We start from the raw sequence: 19758 nt of genomic DNA, 5'->3' as shown, positions 1-19758 counted from the left end.
AAAGTGTAAACCGATTATTTGTGAATGGAATTTAAGTAATTGAGGTATGGAAGCCTGATCCTGGTACAGAAATGGGGCAAAACAACAAACACATGGCAACATTTCGACATAATTCTGCTTTTTCTAACTAGATGCTTCCACCACCGTATTTTACAATGTGGATGGTGTGTTCACGCTTAATGTACCGTCCATTTCACTTGTTCCGTAGGAAAGTTCTGATTTGAAAGCTATATTCTCAATTTTTAAAGAAAATACTGTTCTTTTCCCTCTGGGTGCTGGGATTTTGACGTTTAAAACAATGTTAAACGTCAATTGAATCTACAACACTACTCCACCCGTTTTCTGCGCGGGCGGTCTGGTGTTTATTACACGGAATACGGGTAGGAAAACGAACAGTCGTATGGCGGTCTGCTGTTACGTCAAAATAAGTCGTGTTTCAAATCCAGTATTATGTCTACTAGAAAGGGTGCATGCGCCATTATTCTACATACCACAGAGTGCACCTAAGAAGGGAGGTGCTACAGATTTTGGATGCGAAGCTAATTACAGAACGAAGAGTTTAACCATCGCGGAGCAAAACATTCACCTTATTGGAGTTTATAATAATACAATTGTTATATTTGTTTAAGAATTAGTTTGGAAGAAAAGTCACAATGGCTCCAACGATTCAAACACAAGCACAGCGGGAGGACGGACATCGGTAAGAATCGTTAACGTCTTAGCAGCTTGTTATAGCAGTTAGCCTGCTAGCATCATGCTAACACACGCGCTTACTGTATTCTTAATTACGCACTTTAATTAAATAATTGATTGATTGATAGACACGGTGTTTCCCAGCATCACATCAACATGGCCAAATATTATATTAATTTAGTAATAAACAAGAGCTAACACGAGTTGTAGCAAAATGTTAGACAGCTAAATTAGCCTAGTTTAGCTTAGCATGAACATATTGATATGTATATAATGTTAAATACACTTTTATAGTGACTCCACACTATTTTATTGCTGTACTAATGATCTCAGATTCTTGATGGGGTCTTGCCTGTATTTTAAGCACCTATGTGTTTAATTTTTGACAGTTAAAGTCATTATAAGGTCCAATAAGCACCGGCTGAATCGCTGTGCGGAACACTGTTAGTGTAAACAGGAATCATACAACACCAGTTAATCTTATTTTACAGAAACAACAAGTTCGTAATTCCATCCCTGCTGCTTCTTTTAGTCTTTACTGACATTATTCTGTGAATGATGAGGTACAGGCAAGATTGCAGTGGGTTATAATTGGTAATAAACAGCTTATAAATAACATTAAGAGCAACTGTACGGAACACTGTGGCCTTACACAAGGTACTTAAAACAACATTCAATTATTGTCCATTTATCCACATGCATAATATAATTAGGAGCTTTTATTAACACGCCATTCCAGTATTTACTTTCCTTGTTTATGAGCTGCTTAGTTTGACATACATGTACAGATCAGTTTTAATAATTCGTCCTTGTTTTGTTTTTCTCTTTTTGTTAGTTTGTTTTTGTACCTTACATTTTCTCTCCACTAATCCGGACCATTTCGATAGTCCAAAATGTTAAAAAGCATCTTATCTTAATGACAGGATGCTACCACCACCGTATTTTACATAATTTTAACTGAAAAGCTTTTATTCTTGTTCCATCAGACCGGAGTACTTTCTGCTACTTACATTATATATTTAATTCTATTATTTACAAGTAATGTTTATTTCTGTGTTTTTTGTTCCCCACACAGGAGCTCGTCACACAGAACGGTACCAGAGAGGTTCGTACCCACAGTTAATATCAGTAAAGAGAATTGCTCATCCTGTGTTAGGGGTTTGAAGACTTTGGGTTAAATTTTTCCTGTCGTTGTCTTTAGGTCAGGTGTGGTGTGCCGGGTGAAATACTGCAACAGCCTCCCTGATATCCCGTTCGACCCAAAGTTCATCACGTATCCCTTCGACCAACACAGGTGAGTCCTGGTCATGAGCCACGTGAAACCTAGACACTTGCTGACCGTTGAGAAATCATGATATTTAACATAATTATAGAATAATCAGCATTTAATCATGACCAGGCTGTGGGGGTGTGTTTCCAGTGTTCCTTTATGGCTGTTCCAGACTTTATGGATGATTTAAGAACAAAACGCTCACGAGCTAAACCGAGATTATTCCTGAGTGTTAGAGAAGTTCTGGATTGGCTTTATGACTTTAGGAAATCAGCAAGATTCCAAACCATTTAGGGCTTTCAGGGTCATAAACAGGACTAAACCTGTAGCAGACCGCAGGGACAGCAATCTGAACTAGCAGCCTCATGGTTCTAAATGCTTTAAAACAGTATTCAGTTAAGAAAGACGTGTGCCAGTCTAGGTAGGCATCATTATTTGTGCCACCAAGTTCACTTTTAGGCAAAATGTGTGATGTTTTATTTTCCTTTTCCTGCAGGTTTGTTCAGTACAAAGCCACTTCACTCGAGAAACAGCACAAACACGACCTGCTCACAGAACCCGACCTGGGCGTGACCATCGACCTCATTAACCCCGACACATACCGCATAGATCCTGACAGTAAGTGCCATAATACACACTACCTTCATCAGAGGCATGATGTTTAAACACATGCATGCACAGGCTCTGTGGCTGGACCGATGGATTGACAACGTTCTGATTAGGAGTTTTGGTCGAATCCCTGTGAACAGAAATGAAAATTAAGGTTCATGTTAAGTTTTGAGTGTGTCTGTGTTTCTGTTTAGTTGTTCTGGATCCTGCTGATGAGAAACTTCTGGAAGAAGAGATCCAGGCTCCCACCAGCTCCAAGAGGTCAGAGCTTAACTGTGTTTGAAGATCTCAAGTGTGTGTGTTGTGTGTGTGTTGTGTGTGTGTGTGTGTGTGTGTGTGTGTGTGTGTGTGTGTGCTTTTTATACTAGTCGATGAGTTTGTGTGAAAACCTAGTGACCCGCCCTGCTCCCCACTACCTACCTGAGGAGGCATCGGACGTCAGACATCCCTGATCACCACAAATCTCTGACCTAGAACCACCAAGCTCAGCCAGATGAGCCAGCATACTTACTGAGTGTGTGTGTGTGTGTGTGTGTGTGTGTGTGTGTGTGTGTAGGTCGCAGCAGCATGCTAAGGTGGTACCATGGATGAGGAGGACTGAGTACATCTCCACAGAGTTCAACAGATACGGAGTGTCCAACGACAAAGTGGAGGTCAAGTGAGTGGACATCACACCGACCGTCTGGTCACTGACGTACAGCAATCAGACAGAACCTCAGACAGAACCTCAAACAATCAGACAGAACCTCAGACAGAACCTCAAACAATCAGACAGAACATCAGACAGAATCTCAGACAGAAGCTTACACAGAACATCAAACAATCACAAGCTTAGACAGAACATCAGACAGGACATCAGACAGGATCTCAGACAGGACATCAGACAGGATCTCAGACAGGATCTCAGACAGGACATCAGACAGAACATCAGACAGAACATCAGACAGGACATCAGACAGAAGCTCAGACAGGATCTCAGACAGGACATCAGACAGAACATCAGACAGAACATCAGACAGGACATCAGACAGGACATCAGACAGGACATCAGACAGGACATCAGACAGGACATCAGACAGAAGCTCAGACAGGACATCAGACAGGACATCAGACAGAATCTCAGACAGAACATCAGACAGAAGCTCAGACAGGACATCAGACAGGACATCAGACAGGACATCAGACAGAACATCAGACAGGACATCAGACAGAATCTCAGACAGAACATCAGACAGAAGCTCAGACAGGACATCAGACAGGACATCAGACAGAACATCAGACAGAACATCAGACAGGACATCAGACAGGACATCAGACAGAATCTCAGACAGAACATCAGACAGAAGCTCAGACAGGACATCAGACAGGACATCAGACAGGACATCAGACAGGACATCAGACAGGACATCAGACAGAACATCAGACAGAATCTCAGACTGAACATCAGACAGGACATCAGACAGGACATCAGACAGGACATCAGACAGGACATCAGACAGGACATCAGACAGGACATCAGACAGGAGTAACTGAACCTCACTGTGTGTGCTGTGTGCAGGATCGGCGTGTCGGTTAAGCAGCAGTTTAAGGAGGAGGAGATCTACAAGGACAGAGACAGTCAGATCACCGCCATCGAAAAGACCTTCGAGGATGCTCAGAAAAACGTGAGTGCAGAAAAATGTAACTGTACGCCCGTCTCTGTGCCCGTACGATCAGTCACTTCTCACATTTTGTCCCTGATTTTTACCGCAACCCAGACAACACAAACGACGCATCAAGGCCAAACACTAAGCGAAATAAATGTAATTAATAAAAACGGTGGCAAAATATTATTGAAAATCCTGGCGGGAAATCACTCGTCTGTTAATCTCATCCCTGTGTAGTCCATCACTGACTGTACGGTCAACATGACAAGAAAACTGCGTGTCTCCGCGAGACGAAGATCTTTAACCAAATCAAAATGAAAACAATCCTTAATATCTTGGTATTTAAAAAGGCATTTAAAGAACAATATGAGAGCAGCACTTAACAAGGATGATATACTGACATGAAAAACAACGTAAAACAACTAAATAAATAAATAAAATCAGATTTTACTCACCATCATGTCACCCAGTCCTACCAGAGCAGAAAACAGCGTCGTGTTCACATCCCGTCTCTGTTCTCTCCAGATCGCTCAACACTACAGCAAGCCGAGAGTCACACCGGTGGAGGTTCTGCCCGTCTTCCCCGACTTTAAGGTGAGATGATCATCCAAACTTTGTTGCCCTCTGATGTAAATACATGTGACGTTTGCATGCTAACATCTTTCATCCCTAATTCTCTTTGTTTCTGTAGATGTGGATAAACCCCTGTGCTCAGGTCATCTTCGACTCGGACCCCGCTCCTAAAGAGGTCCCCGGCTCGGCCGCCGTGGACATGATGTCACAGGCCATGATCAGGTCCGTGGGTGTGGGAGCGCTCGTGTTCTTCGCAGACTGTTTGTACACGTGTGTATTGTGCAGTGCACTCTCGGTCTAAGTGAGGAGTGTGTGTGTGTGTGTGTGTGTGTGTGTGTGTGTGTGTGTGTGCGTGTGTGTGTGCGCTCTGCTCTGTAGAGGAATGATGGATGAGGAAGGGAACCAGTTCGTGGCGTACTTCTTACCCAACGAGGAGACCCTGCGCAAACGGAAGAGGGACGTGGATGAGGAGCTGGACTACATGCCTGATGATCTGTACGACATTTTTATTATGCATCACACAGAACGGTTTTAACATTTCTTTCATTCAGAGATCCGGATGGTGCACGGAGAGTCATTGTTTGATTGCTGTGTGTGTGTGTGTGTGTGTGTGTGTGTGTGTGTGTAGGTATGATTATAAGATAGCGAGAGAGTACAACTGGAACGTGAAGAACAAGGCCAGCAAAGGTTACGAGGAGAACTACTTCTTCATCTTCAGAGATGAAGACGGTGTTTACTACAACGAGCTGGAGACCAGGTGGGTTCCTTCTCTCCTGCACCAAGAACGGTGGTCGTGTTAAAGGGGAACGGTGGTCGTGTTTGAGGGAACGGTGGTCGTGTTAGAGGGGAATGGTGGTTGTGTTAGAGGGGAACGGTGGTCGTGCGGTGGTCGTGTTGGAGGGGAACGGCGGTCGTGTTAAAGGGGAACGGTGGTCGTGTTTGAGGGAACGGTGGTCGTGTTAGAGGGGAATGGTGGTTGTGTTAGAGGGGAACGGTGGTCGTGCGGTGGTCGTGTTGGAGGGGAACGGCGGTCGTGTTAGAGGGGAACGGCGGTCGTGTTAGAGGGGAACGACGGTCGTGCTAGAGGGGAACGGCGGTCGTGTTAGAGGGGAACGGCGGTCGTGTTAGAGGGGAACGGCGGTCGTGTTAGAGGGGAACGGCGGTCGTGTTAGAGGGGAACGGCGGTCGTGCTAGAGGGGAACGGCGGTCGTGCTAGAGGGGAACGGTGGTCGTGTTAGAGGGGAACGGCGGTCGTGTTAGAGGGGAACGACGGTCGTGCTAGAGGGGAACGGCGGTCGTGTTAGAGGGGAACGGCGGTCGTGTTAGAGGGGAACGACGGTCGTGCTAGAGGGGAACGGCGGTCGTGTTAGAGGGGAACGACGGTCGTGCTAGAGGGGAACGACGGTCGTGTTAGAGGGGAACGGCGGTCGTGTTAGAGGGGAACGACGGTCGTGTTAGAGGGGAACGGCGGTCGTGCTAGAGGGGAACGGTGGTCGTGTTAGAGGGGAACGGCGGTCGTGTTAGAGGGGAACGGTGGTCGTGTTAAAATGGAACAGTGACATGCTGATTTATTGTTATATTCTGTGTGTGTGTGTGTGTTTCTGCAGAGTGCGCTTGAGTAAGAGAAGAGCGAAGGCCGGCGCTCAGTCCACCACCAACGCTGTGCTGGTCTGCAAACACAGAGATATGAACGAGAAAGAACTGGAAGCACAGGTCTGAACACACACACACACACACACACACAGATTAGGTTTAATGTTGTTAACCCCATAGGCATGGTCTTGAAATGTAGCCTATAATAAATATAAAATATAAAACTTCTCTGTGCAAAAGTAAAATAAAGTGCTTTTATAAAAAAATGTGTGTGTGATCAACAGGAGGCTCGAAGAGCTCAGCTGGAGAACCATGAACCAGAAGACGAGGAGGAGGACCTGGACAAAGACACTCATGAATCTGGTATAAAGAACACACACACACACACACACACACTCTCACACACACACTCACACAGTTTAAGGCGTTTCTTTCTAAAACACCTCGCGGCCCGTGATTGACGTTCTGTTCCGCTGTTCCACCGCAGGTGATGAGAAGGAGAAAGGCAGCGAGAGCGAGAACTCCGACAGCGGTTCCGAGCAGGACGAGGACGAGGAGCGGCGCAGCGAGAACGAGGAAGGCGAGAACGTCGGAGACGAGGGACGGAAGGCGAGCGGCAGCGAGAGCGGCGATGACCGACAGGCTCGGGACGAGGAGGAGATCTTCGGCAGCGACGACGGCAGCGACGAGGAGGACGAGGACGGGGACGGGGGCAGACGGAGGAGCGGGAGCGAGGACGAGGACGCGGGGAGGGCGAGCGGAAGGTCCTCGCCCGCTCACAGCAGCAGCGGTCAGTCTCAGGAGGGGGGGGCGCAGAGCGGCAGTGACCGAGGCTCCGACTCCAGCGACGCCAGCGACAGCGACTGAGAGACTGAAATCCTCAGCGCCGTGTGTCCTGCGTTTTACACTCGTCTTTATTAAACTGTTCACCGTAGCAAAGACGAATATGAAACAGATTTTGGGAAGGACGGGGTTCCTTCGTTCCCCAGATTCAATTCTAGTCACTAGAACGAACATTTTAGTGTTTTTGCAAGACAGATGTTCTTCAGTGCATCAAATACCTTCTTAATTTCCTAACAGTCATTCTTTCCTTGTGTCACACTGTGCTGTCGGGTTCCTAAAACCTTCCCACACATGAGGAAATGAATTCAACTGAATGACGTGGTGCACAACAGTGCTGACTTCTCAAACTCGTACAGCCAATTCTAACCTTACCAGCCCGGGTGTCCATACGAGGGTCTCTGTGCAGCACCACCGATCAGCCAGCAGAGGATGCAACTGCAGCAGGAGTTTCCTCTGGTGGAATCATTTACATAATATTTACATTTACTGGATGCTTTTATCCAAAGCAACTTATAATTATCACTAAATACAATTCAAGCAATGTAGGGTTACGGGCCTTGCTCAGGGGCCCAACAGTTGAACCAGCAATCTTCTGATTACTAGTCCAGTACTTAACCTTGTTGCCCTAATGAACTTTGGACTCTGTATGACGGATCTCATTTTGTACACGTCGATCAGAAATGCAGCGATGAGACTAATAAATGTCACATTTATGCTTTAAAGGGTAATTAAAGTTTTTAATAGTTGATGTCAGAAGCAACAGAACCTTTTTTTTTGTCTGATGAAGCTTTATTCCTTTTTTATTGTCAGTAAAACCTTCACCAACACATCAGTGATGCTCATTTCTTTCTTCTTTATTATATTCCAAAGGTCATGATCTCACTTGTGGACTTTTTGTTTGTTTGTTTGTTAGTTTTTAAGGGAAGTTTCATCACAGTGAAGAAAAAACTGCTGTAAATAAAGTCAAATGATTTTCTTACGTTTGTGTCAGATCTTGTATTTTTTATTCAGGTCGTTTAGACCAAACATGGACCGGTTGGTTTTTAAACCCTGTATTGTACAGATATTAAAGAAATGTTTTATTTAGGTTTTATTGCGCAGAGGTCCGTTAGATCCAGGTTCAAATCTCAGATGGGCTGTTAGCTGACCGGGCGTCCACACAGACCTGTAGCCATGTAAAAGAACATGCAAGTTTTAGTCCCAATAATGGAATCTGTTTCAGGTAAATAAATAAACGATTATAGACGAAGAACATTCATCATTTATTTTCACACTTTTTGTACCATAACATTTCAGTTTCATTACACTTCTAATACAGGCAGCTGAGAAAATGTTGTTGTGTATCAAATTAATAGTGCAATAAAATATAATTTAGAAATACAGAATATTAAATTTTTATCTGCTTTTGATTCTACAAGCTGAAATAAATCTGAACTGCATCACAAAACAACAAAAACAGAAAAACATAAAACTGCAAATCAAACTTCTCTCCACTGATCTGAAATCAGCTTTTCTCCAGACCAGCTTCATTACACAGTCAGGTTCTCCACAGGTCCCGGATCAGTGTGGATGCGCTGCGATCTGTCTCAGCGAAAGAAAGATAACTTCTCTTTCAGCCACTGCTCAGAGAGGTCGTCTGCGTTCCGAACCTCGAAGATCTACAGAGAGAAGGACATGAGGTCAAATCTATCAAAGCTATTCATTCACTCACTGGCTAAAAGTGTCGTGTTCAGTGTGGTTTATTATTGTTGTTGTTTTATTGTTATTAACAATAATGTTATTGATTTTATTATTACTAATAATGTTAATATGAATAGGAATATTATTACTGTTTATTACTATTAATAGTAAATCCTGGTGAATAATAAGTGTTTCTCCAGAACGTTCTGTCTTCTGTTTGCATCCTCAGACTCCTTAATGGCTTATTCACTGTTTCTCTAATTGTATCCATCCATCTTGTTGCTGGCCGTTCTCTTCCTCTTTTACCTTCAACTCTTCCAAGCTGGTTCTTCTTGCAATGTGTCTGATAATAGAGCTTTAGTTTGGTTCTCTGGGCTTCCAGTGAGAGGGTCGATTTGTCTTCAGTTTAATTAAGATTTATTTAAATATTGCAGATTTGCAGTAGTCCATGTGCCCTTGATCAGCCAGCAATGGCCATAATTGCAACACATATGAGGAATCACCTCCAGCGATCCCAGTGTAGGCGCCCGGCCGGCCGGTAGCAGAGCTGAGATTCGAACTCGTGAGTCTGAGATGTCAGCTCTGGTGTTCTGGCATGTGTTACCTCTCATTTATTAATTTCTTTACCTTGGTGAGTTCAGCTGATTGGACGAGTCTGTTTTTGCTGCCGGCGTACATCATCTGCTGCTCTGGTTTACAGCCTGAACACAGACAGTTTAAATACATTTAAAATCTGAACCCGGAATCTTATCCAGAATTATACAGTTATAACGACGTTAGTATGGAGCTGGCTTATTTAGATTATTCACTGACATACTCATTCATGGTTCCACAAACGAGAGCACAGCAGTACTTTTTAATGGTTGTTAAGACCGTACTGGTGCTTTGCATCAATGATGCAGTATGCGGTGATTGAAATAAAAGCAGAAAAGGGTTATGGGTGGCATGGTGGTGCCAGCCGAGTGGGTTCTACACAACAACAAGCCACAAGCTGTGAGAGGAAATTGAGAGCGCAGGTGCTAGACTGATCTGTTTGCAGTCAAGACAGCAGCAGTGGACCCAGAGATCCTGGACCCCTGAGCATCTGAAGTATAACAGGAAAAGTAATGTAAAGGTGGTGAACATGCCCCTGTCCCAAATTTAAATACAAATTCTGTCTGTTTTATTTCCATTTTTCTACAGTCCCAACTTGAAATAAAGAAATTAAATGAATAAAATGAAATCATTTGTAAGAAGACGTGTAATATTTATGATGTATAAAGGTGGTACATACCCACAGGGCTGGAGAAAATGAAGCAGAGTGGGTAGGACACTCGCCCGTCCGAGTGTGTTAGCTTGTAGCTGTACACGATAAATCTGCACTGCAGTTAAGCACAGTAACGAAACACTCTTCTCAAAAATTAAAAAATATATATTCACAACCTTAGATATCATATAATATGATATCACTGTATAATTAGATGTTGAAAATATAACGAAAGTTATAACGAACGCTAACTTTTAAAAGACTACAATACCCATAGTCCCCTGCTGATCCAAAATCAGAGTTTGTTTGTTTGTTTATTAGGATTTTAACGTCATATTTTACACTTTGGTTACATCCATGACAGGAACGGTAGTTACTCATCACACGAGGTTATATCGAACAGTCCTGGATAATTTAGTATCTCTAATTCACCTCACTTGCACGTCTTTGGACTGTGGGAGGAAACTGGAGCACCCGGAGGAAACCCACGCAGACACGGGGAGAACATGCAAACTCCACACAGAAAGGACCCGGACCGCCCCACCTGGGGATCGAACCCAGGACCTTCTTGCTGTGAGGCGACAGCGCTACAGAGCCACCGTGCCGCGCCAAAATCAGTGTTGTGTCTTTTTTTTTGCTTTTGCGGTTAATGTGAATTGTAAATAAGTTAATCAGACACACGTATCGAAGGTCCCGCTAATAATATCGTTAATATCTGACGGTTTAGAGATTAGAATCAGCCAAATGTATGTAATGGTGATTCCTCAAGTGCTAGCAAGTTATCCGCCTTGTGTCTTATATCAGTGCGCAGGTTCATGAAGTAGGGCGAGTTTCATCCACACGGTTCTTCATGCTTGTTTTCGTCCAATTCCTCCTCCACACTGATAGAAAAGTGCTTTGTGAAGATTATGTTCCAAGATTGTTAGCAAGAAGGCCCTGGGTTTGATTTCTTTCTGTGTGGAGTTTGCATGTTCTCCCCGTGTCTGTCTGGGTTTCCTCCGGGAGCTCCGGTTTCCTCCCGGAGGAAACCCACACAGACACGGTGTGTGTTCGAGTCTGTGTGATGGAGTGGTGACCTGTCTGTGGTGCTTCCTGCCTTTCCCCTAGAGATTTGTGCCCACTGTGACCCTGACCAGGATAAAGTGGTGCTAAAACAGACAGTAAATGAATGTATAAATGTATGATTGTATGGTGATGTCGAGGATATCTAGGCTGGCGCTCTGGAAGTTCCTCCCTCAGATCATCCAGTGAAATGTCCTGAAACACCAACAGACTTTCATCACAATCCAACATTTATTAATATTATTAATTATTTTATATAATAAATAACAAAGTAATTATTTAATATAAGACATTTTATTATACTGATTGTTGTTAAGAGCTCTGGAAGGTCCAGGTTTCCCACACACCTCGTACTCCTCCTCCAGGATGACCAGCTGCTTCTCCATGTCTATCTTCACTGAAGGAAAACAAGCATAAAATTAGATCTATTTTAATAGCTGTTATATACGTATAATATTTATTTGATTTATTTATTAGGATTATAAGGTGATGTTTTCCACATTCATGACAGGACCGGTAGTTCCAGGTTACCCAAGATTCATCAGTTCAAGTTCAATGTCAAACACCATCACGGCCGATTTCATATCTCCAGTTCACCTCACTTACACGTCTTTGTACTGTAGGAGGGAACCCATACATACACTGGGAGAACATGCCAAACTCAGCACAGAAAGGACCTACACCTTTACGCTGTGCTACCCACCGAACCACCCAAAGGCAGCACAAAACCTGGACCCCTGAGCAATGGAGTAAAGTTACATTATTAGTAATAATAATAATAATTTTTCAGTGTCTGTTTTATCACTGCTTCATCCTGGTCAGGGTTGTGGTGGGTGCAATTCACTGGATGAAATGCAGGAAACACCCCGGACAGGTCGATACTCCATCACAGGGCAAACACACACACACACACACACACACACACACACACACACACACACCTAGGGCAATCTAGTCGCTCCAATTATCCTGACTGCACAGCTTTGTACTGTGGAAAGAAGCTTTGTACCAACTGGAGTAAACCCACACAGACCCGTTAATGCCAAACAGAAAGGACCTGGACCGCTCCCCCTGGGAATCAAACACATGACCTTCTTGCCTTAAGGCGACAGTGCTACCCACTGAGCCACCTCTTAATAAGCTCGTCCTGCAGTCATGGTGCCACTTACTTAAGATGGCAGCGTTGGTGGTTTCCTTCCTGAATCGGAACTTCTTCAGTTTTTCCTGCAGGCTTGAATCCACCTCACACACCACCAGTGAGCTCGACTGAAACACAACCACATCTTTATAACGTCTTTATGTTCATTCATTCATTGTGTGGTTTACCACCGCTTTATCCTGGTCAGGGTCACGGTGGGTCTGATTCATTGGGTGAAAGGCAGGAAACACCCAGGACAGTTTGCCAATCCATCACACACACACAGCTAGGGGCAATTTGGTATCTCCAGTTGTCCTGACTGCATGTTTTTTGGACTGTAAACCGGAGCACTTGGGCAAACCTACACAGACATGGGGAGAACATGCAAACTCCACACATTTGGGAATCAAACCCAGGACCTTCTTGCTGTGAGGTGACAGTGCTACCCACCGAGCAGCACAGATGGCCGTCTGTGCATTAATGTCGGACTTGCATAAAAAATTAATTTTATTTGACAGTTTATCATTATTTGGTACTAAACTAAGAACTGGCACCTTCCTGCCGACACAGTGTGTGTGTTCATTGTGACAGGAAGTGTTACAGCACACACTGCTGCACACAACAACTTCCCGTATCAGTGAAAGCAAAATAACCCAACACTACTAAAGAATTAGTATTAACACCCCTGAACATGCACAGAGCGTTCACATGCATGAATATTTACAATATTTACTCTTATTTACATCATTTAAAACCAATTTAAAATCAAAAGTACAAAAACGACTCTTGTTTTTACCATATTTGTACGGTACGATGCGTCTGAAGCAGCAGTTCCTCCTTGAACGGCAAACTTGTGACAGGATGCTGCTGCCAGACCCAGAGAACAGGGAGGCGCTTCAAAGCTAATACTGACACGGACAGAATTTCTGACAGCGTTTCATTTCTGCGGCTTTACAAGATAAACGTTCACACGTAATTTCCTGCTTGTTCTCAGACAATTTGCTGAGTCATAAATATTCATTTATTCATTCACTGTCTGTTTTAGCACTGCTCTCTCCTGGTCAGGGTTGCTGTGGGTCTGATTCATTGGGTGAAAGGCAAGTAACACCCCAGACGGGACGCCAGTCCATCACTAGGCACACACACACACACACACACACTTAGAAGTGTCGAAGGAAATCCATGTAGACAAGGAATGGACCCTAGCCACCCAGGCAGGGAATTGAACCCAGACCCTTCTTGCTGTGAGGCAACAGCACTACCCACCGCTGCTGAGATCACAAGTTTTTGATTGGATCACCAGTCCATCACAGGGAAATTTAGTATCTCCAGTTAACCTGACAATCAACATGTCTTTGGACTGTGGGAGGACACAAACATGGGGAGAACATGCAAACTCTACACAGAAAAGACCTCAGACTGCTCCACCTGGGAATCAAACCCAGGACCTTCTTGCTGTGAGGCTACAGTGCTACCCACCGAGCCACCGTGTCACCCTTCATGCACTAACATTTACATTTTCGGCATTTAGCAGACGCTTTTTATCCAAAGTGACTTACAGTTGTGACAGTATACAATCTAAGCAATTGAGGGTTCAGGGCCTTGCTCAAGGGCCCTTAAGTGGCAACCTGGCAGTGGTGGGGCTTAAACCAAGATCCTTCTGATTTCTAGTCCAGTACATTGACCACTAGGCTACAACTGCCCCACTAACAAAGGGGACAATTACTTTTATTAAAGGTGATATAGGAATTGTACTGTTTTGTCCCTTACATACATTAAAATGTCTTTGACAAAGTGTGAAGTGTCGCAATTATCGTGATTTAAGGATCTAAAATCGTCTAGTGTGACCAGTTTACAATACCAGCATCAATAAGACGGGGGGCAAATACTTTTTCACACTAGGGGACGGTGGTTTGGAGGGGAGAGGACTCTCCCCATACTCAGTGAGAATTCGGATCAGCAGTAAGTATTACTGCATCACACCAGCACACTCACACACACGGTGGGTCTGTACTGAGGACGGACGCGGTGTACGAGGAGTTTCCGAAAAAACCCGAGCGCTTCACGAAGACGATCCGAAGAAACAAAGAGGATCCTGCGCCCGATCCTGTGCTGGAAAAGAGCGGAGGCTGGATATGATATAGCAAGGCCTGGCTAAGCTAACAGCGCTCTGCTAGCTTGGATTTCACCAACACTGGTAAATATTTAACATTTTACTCTGTGTTTATTTTGCTCTGGAGTGCTGCCTGTTTTTGACTACAACTGCCCTTCAGTTAGCGTGAATAATAATGAATTAGATGCGTTTCTTTATCCTCTTGCAGCTAGCATGCTAATGCTAATTAGCACAAAGCCTAAGAGATTCAGTGCACAGGGGCTAGCACGTTAGCTTAGCGTAACGGCAGCAAAGTGTCCACATTTATTCAATTAGGTCTTCTTCAATATGTACCATACTTAAACTGCACACGTAAAACTAGATAAACTGTATATTATTAAATGTCAATTCGTATTTTAAATTAGTGTGGATGATAGGTGCTAATGCATTAGCCTGTTAGCACCGTAGCAGGGTTCTGTCTCCTGCTCTGGTAATGTTTGCATGGCATTTTTACCCATATAAACGTTTTTATGTCAACAAACTGTTACAAACACATAAAAAACACACACATTCTGCAGCCGTCTGTGTTGTTTTGGAGTATTTAAGTGCATGTATTAGAAAAGATCGTATGCAGGAGTGATAAAGGGAGGGGTGGCTGGATAAATGTCAGAAAAACATTGTTGTTGGATGATGAGGGACCAAGCCCTCTCCAAAAATCCACTAAATACCTCACAGCTTTATAACATGCACAATGCTTTTGTTTTTATTTAGTTTGTACATGCAGTAGAGTATTTTTCCAACCATGCAGGCTGTATTTCTGTTGCTTTCTCATGATAAATGTTCTTTAAAGAGTTGCTTCCATTTTAAAACTAACACTAAAACCATGCACAAGTACAAGGCTTTACTTATCAGTAGATATTATTATTATTATTACAGTTATTATATCTATACATACATATTGCATTTACATCGTGAATGGTTAAGTTGTTTAGATAGTTTAGGTCCAAATCCGCCCCCCTCCTTCCCAAAACCAGAAACGATGTTTATTTGAGCAGTGACACAGTTTGGGTTTTTGCACACACTGTTACCTAAATTCATCTTTTCTTAGAACTGAAAATGTGCACAGTTCTTCAACCCTCACCACCACCAAAAAATGATAATGCACACTGTATTTGTCTCTCACTGTGTGGAAATATTTGTTGTTTTTACTTTTACAATACCTAATAAACATTTATCTAAATGTAAGGTAAAGGAGAATTTGTAATTTTACACTGCAATGTAAAATTTACACATAATGCATTTGGATTTTTGTTGGATTCTTAATGCAAAAGAATAAAAAAACTTTTGCTTTGCAGTAAATGTAGTGTCTGTAGCACAATGCCTTTGAGCTCCTTATAAAAGTGCATTTATTTGTTTTCTTCAGGTTGTTTGACAGAAGTTACACACAGTACCGGTGTATTTTGGTTCTTTTTCCAAATAACAACAACAAATCACATATTATGTTTGTATTTTTAAGACATCATCAATGCACAGCACATATGGCGTCTTTTCACCCAAAAGAAATCCAACAGAATAATGAAAATAATCATTTATATGGTTTATTATTTATTTATTATGCACTGTGCTGTTGATTATTTCCCCACATCATAAAGCAGTCGTTTTTTCCATTAAAAGTAAAAACGATGCACAGTGCGCTGGGCTTTATTACACTTTACTTTATGTTAGTAATAAAATATATATGGAACTATGTGTATTTTTCAGTTATGGTTTAATCAGTCTGGCAGTTTAGTTTAAATTATTATACACAAATCATCTGAAAAGAAAATGGATTGAGCTTTTTTTTGTGTTTGCTTTATAACTGGAAATAATAAGTGGGTAGCACTGTCGCCTCACAGCAAGAAGGTCCTGGGTTCGATCCCCAGGTGGGGCGGTCCGGGTCCTTTCTGTGCGGAGTTTGCATGTTCTCCCCGTGTCCGCGTGGGTTTCCTCCAGGAGCTCCGGTTTCCTCCCACAGTCCAAAGACATGCCACCAGGCTAATTGGAAACACTGAATTGTCCTATAGATACCTAGCCGCTTAGATGCACAAAACAAGTGCATTGTAGTGCCAAGCCCGGTCCCAAGCCCGGATAAAATAGGGAGGGTCGTGTCAGTAAGGGCATCCGGCGTAAAAATTGTGCCAAATCGATGCGCGGATCATGATCCGCCGAGAGCCGACCCCTCAACCAAACGGGACGAAGAAGAAGAAGAAGAAGATTGCCTATATTCAGCCTTTTGTTTTAATAATAATAATAAAAGACGTTTGTTTACAGTCCAAACGGAAGGGTCGTAATTCAGAAAAGCAGATGTGCTAAGAACTTGGCGTAAGGGGAACAGACCTGGACTTGATATAGTTTGGTTTGGTTGATTTGCGTGGTCGTATAACCACAAATATGAACCAGTTTACAGAACCTGGTCACACTCCTCCTGTGCTCAGATTTAAGAGACTGAGAGCGTTTCTAGAATATTTGTATTATTTTCCTGTCTGTTCCCTGATCAGTTTTTTTATATTATTATCCTGTTACAGGTTCCTTAATTTGTCCATCACCGTATGTGTGTTCCAGCTATATCTTTGGTAAACTTTGGTGGCTGTAATGAATTATTTGTGGCTGTTTAGAATCAGAACGGTCTGGAACGGAGACGAAGGTAATCTGGAACGGAGAGCTGCTGAAGTCTGCAGTAAGGTGGTGTAATTAGTCGATGTATTAAAGCTGATTATGTCCGAGTGTTTCTGTGTTCTGTCTTGTGTAAGGATGGCGGTACAGGGGTGATACTGATGGCTCGCCACTGAAGCGGTACGAATTGTTTATAGGATTTTAATCGAGGCTGGAGGTGGTCGGTAGTTTACAGAGGAGCGTCAGCTGAACTCCACTGAAGGGGTACTGAAGGGGTACTGAAGGGGTACTGAAGGGGTACTGAAGTGACGTGTGTAGAATTAAATGAAGCTACAAGAAGACATCTTAGTAAACAGAGAATATTTCAGTCAGTCCACATCATGTTGAGTTAAACTCAAGAAAATTTAGTTCTCTTGATACCCAGTTATCCCCCCCAGTCTCAGTACTTGGTGGAACATCGTTCTGCCATGATAACCTCTTCTTATGGTGCAGAAGTTTCCAGCTTGTTGAGGTTTGATGGTTTTTGTGCTTTTTTTCAAATCCCACTAATATTCCAGGACTGATTCCTTAACCAAGCTTGTGATGGTCATCTAGCTGGAAAATCCAATCACCACCAAGGTTCAGATTCACCACAGAAGGCAGAACGTTCCTCCTCAGAATGCCTTGGTGTTTGTGAATCCATGAGGGCAGTCATATGGTCGAGCTCAACAATCCCACATCGTCACTGACCCCCTCCATGCATGACCGTGGGGATTGTATTATTCTGGTCATCATCTGTGCCTTTCCAGTTTCAGTTTTGGTCGGTCATTTCAAAGAACTGCGTCCCCGACCTCGGTCGGTCACCTTTCCTGTGCTACCTGGTCGAGAGTGGTGTGCGTCAGGGAGTTCGGCCATGAAGTCCTTGGTTGTTAGGTCATCTTCTAATGGTTGGCCTTCATAAGGTTGTTCTGTTCATCTACTACGGTAACAGAGGGGTTCTCTCGTTGGCCTGGATAAAAATTCGGGCTTTCGATTGCTGAAATGTCAGCTGTTATGAGCAGCTCCTTGGTTTACAGCATGTTTGCAACACATTCTGAACTTTTGAATATTTGGATCTTGTTTATATAAGGCCTCACAGCTAAATCAACTTAAGGCTGCTCTTTTAGTCCCAATGGGTTAATCATGTAGTAACCCAACTTTAGGTCCTTCAGACTAGCAGTAGGTTTTAAGACTAATATTATTCTGTAAGGATGTAACGATGTGTGTTTTGCTTTCAGCCTTGAGCATTCGGAGCGTCTTGGAGCCGCGCCTTTCTTCCGAGTGTTGGTCACCGGTCTCGCACCCTTCCTGGGACCTTTGAGCTCAGACATCATTGCTTTCTCCCCACGCTGGTGGCCCTCACACCGGGCCAGAACCATGTGAAGCCTTTCTTATGCGGCTGCCGAGTGGACTGTTGGACCGTTGCATCAAGGCCCCCAGCCTTTAGGGTGGGGTGTTCCTTTTGAACTGTGTCCCGATTCATTCCAGAAGACACGCCCGATTTTACTGAACCCCGTACCCCGTGAGCATTCCGCCAGGGTTCGCCATGATGTTCCGGGACCAGGTGGGGATACTGACTGACTGGTTTAAGGGATGGAACGAGTGCGAACAGACGGTGGCGCTGCTGTCGCTGCTGAAGAGGGTGTCGCGGACGCAAGCGCGCTTCCTCCACATCTGTCTGGAGCACTGGCTGGCCGACTGCACCGAGATACACTTACTAGAGGCCGAGGCCAACAACGCAGGTACGTGGTTTTGAAAAGTGCATGAACGTGACGCCCCTGCGTGGTGCAAACACACAGATTTACCCAGATAATGCGTTCCCTTTCAGCCATCGTCAGCCAGTGGCAGCAGGAGCCGAAGGAGAAGGCGGTGTCGCTGCTGCTCTCGCACCTCCCGCTGCTGCAGCCGCGCAACAGCGAGGCCAAATGCGAGTACATGAAGCTGCTGCAGCAGGTCCTGAGCCACACCATAGAGAGCAGCCTGTTCGTGGAGGAGAGCCGCCAGCTGCTGTCATACGCGCTCATCCACCCCGCCACCACGCTCGACGACCGTACCAACCTCGCGCTCTGGCTCAACCACCTGGATGAGCACCTCTCCGCCCGCCCCCTGCCCCCTGCCTCGCACCAGTCCGGACTCTACTACCACCACCACCACCATGCTCGGCAGGGTTCCGACGAGTGGACCAGCTCGGCCGAGACGCTGGATGGCCACGTCTGGCTCGATAAACCGCCGTCTACGTGCAGCTCGCCCGCCGGACAGAACGGCCACATGGCGTTTCCCGGGACGGGAGGCATGACCTCACCCGGCATCGGTAACAGCACAGGTCAGTGGCACAGGGAGTTATGGGTAGCTTGGCCCAGTGTAAACAGATATTTACACTCTCCAATATTAACTGGTATTTGTACTATGGTACCAGCATAAACGTATGTGTATAACATGTCAGGAGAAATAACAAAATAAACAACAACAGAAGGTGTAGTTTGAGCTCTAGTCTGGGGATTCATGGTTTACAGTTTGATCCTTTAGGTCTGCCTGGTCAGGTGCACCCGAGCCCCCTGAAGCGCACCGTGTCCCACATTCCGGCCAATCAGCAGGTCTGTAGCTCCGATTGGCCAGGCCAGGAAGACACGTCCGGGCGCCAGG

The 19758-nt window shown here is 44.4% G+C and overlaps 3 protein-coding genes across 3 annotated transcripts in view; 2 read left to right on the top strand and 1 right to left on the bottom strand.

Moving 5' to 3' along the window:
- The first annotated feature begins 541 nt into the window (after positions 1-541).
- paf1 (PAF1 homolog, Paf1/RNA polymerase II complex component) lies at positions 542-8366 on the top strand. The gene is made up of 14 exons (XM_063016275.1): positions 542-700; positions 1769-1798; positions 1895-1987; positions 2460-2581; positions 2767-2833; positions 3129-3230; positions 4131-4236; positions 4744-4812; positions 4910-5013; positions 5170-5286; positions 5420-5548; positions 6399-6504; positions 6669-6747; positions 6872-8366. The coding sequence occupies exons 1-14, from the start codon at positions 654-656 to the stop codon at positions 7249-7251; spliced, it is 1551 nt and encodes a 516-aa protein (XP_062872345.1). The 5' UTR covers positions 542-653; the 3' UTR covers positions 7252-8366.
- A 99-nt stretch (positions 8367-8465) lies between these two features.
- On the bottom strand, positions 8466-13228 carry gmfg (glia maturation factor, gamma). Its single transcript, XM_063016277.1, has 7 exons — positions 13150-13228; positions 12385-12481; positions 11563-11612; positions 11363-11410; positions 10181-10265; positions 9535-9608; positions 8466-8885 (listed from the first exon to the last, which is right to left on the bottom strand). Exons 1-7 carry the CDS (start codon positions 13150-13152, stop codon positions 8814-8816), a joined length of 429 nt encoding a protein of 142 aa, XP_062872347.1. The 5' UTR covers positions 13153-13228; the 3' UTR covers positions 8466-8813.
- A 1050-nt stretch (positions 13229-14278) lies between these two features.
- LOC134334333 (protein Smaug homolog 2) overlaps positions 14279-19758 on the top strand; it is a 13623-nt gene continuing 8143 nt past the window's right edge. The window contains exons 1-4 of the mRNA XM_063016589.1: positions 14279-14550; positions 18354-18857; positions 18944-19438; positions 19642-19758. The exon at positions 19642-19758 is cut by the window's right edge and continues 126 nt beyond it. Of these exons, the coding sequence (XP_062872659.1) occupies positions 18662-18857; positions 18944-19438; positions 19642-19758 (808 nt within the window). The 5' untranslated portion in view covers positions 14279-14550; positions 18354-18661. The remainder of the gene's footprint in view (positions 14551-18353; positions 18858-18943; positions 19439-19641) is intronic.

Source organism: Trichomycterus rosablanca, chromosome 20 (genome assembly GCF_030014385.1).
Source record: "Trichomycterus rosablanca isolate fTriRos1 chromosome 20, fTriRos1.hap1, whole genome shotgun sequence".
Lineage (NCBI taxonomy): Eukaryota > Metazoa > Chordata > Actinopteri > Siluriformes > Trichomycteridae > Trichomycterus > Trichomycterus rosablanca.
Note: the sequence above shows the minus strand (reverse complement) of the source record. Positions and strands in the feature narration are given on the sequence as shown.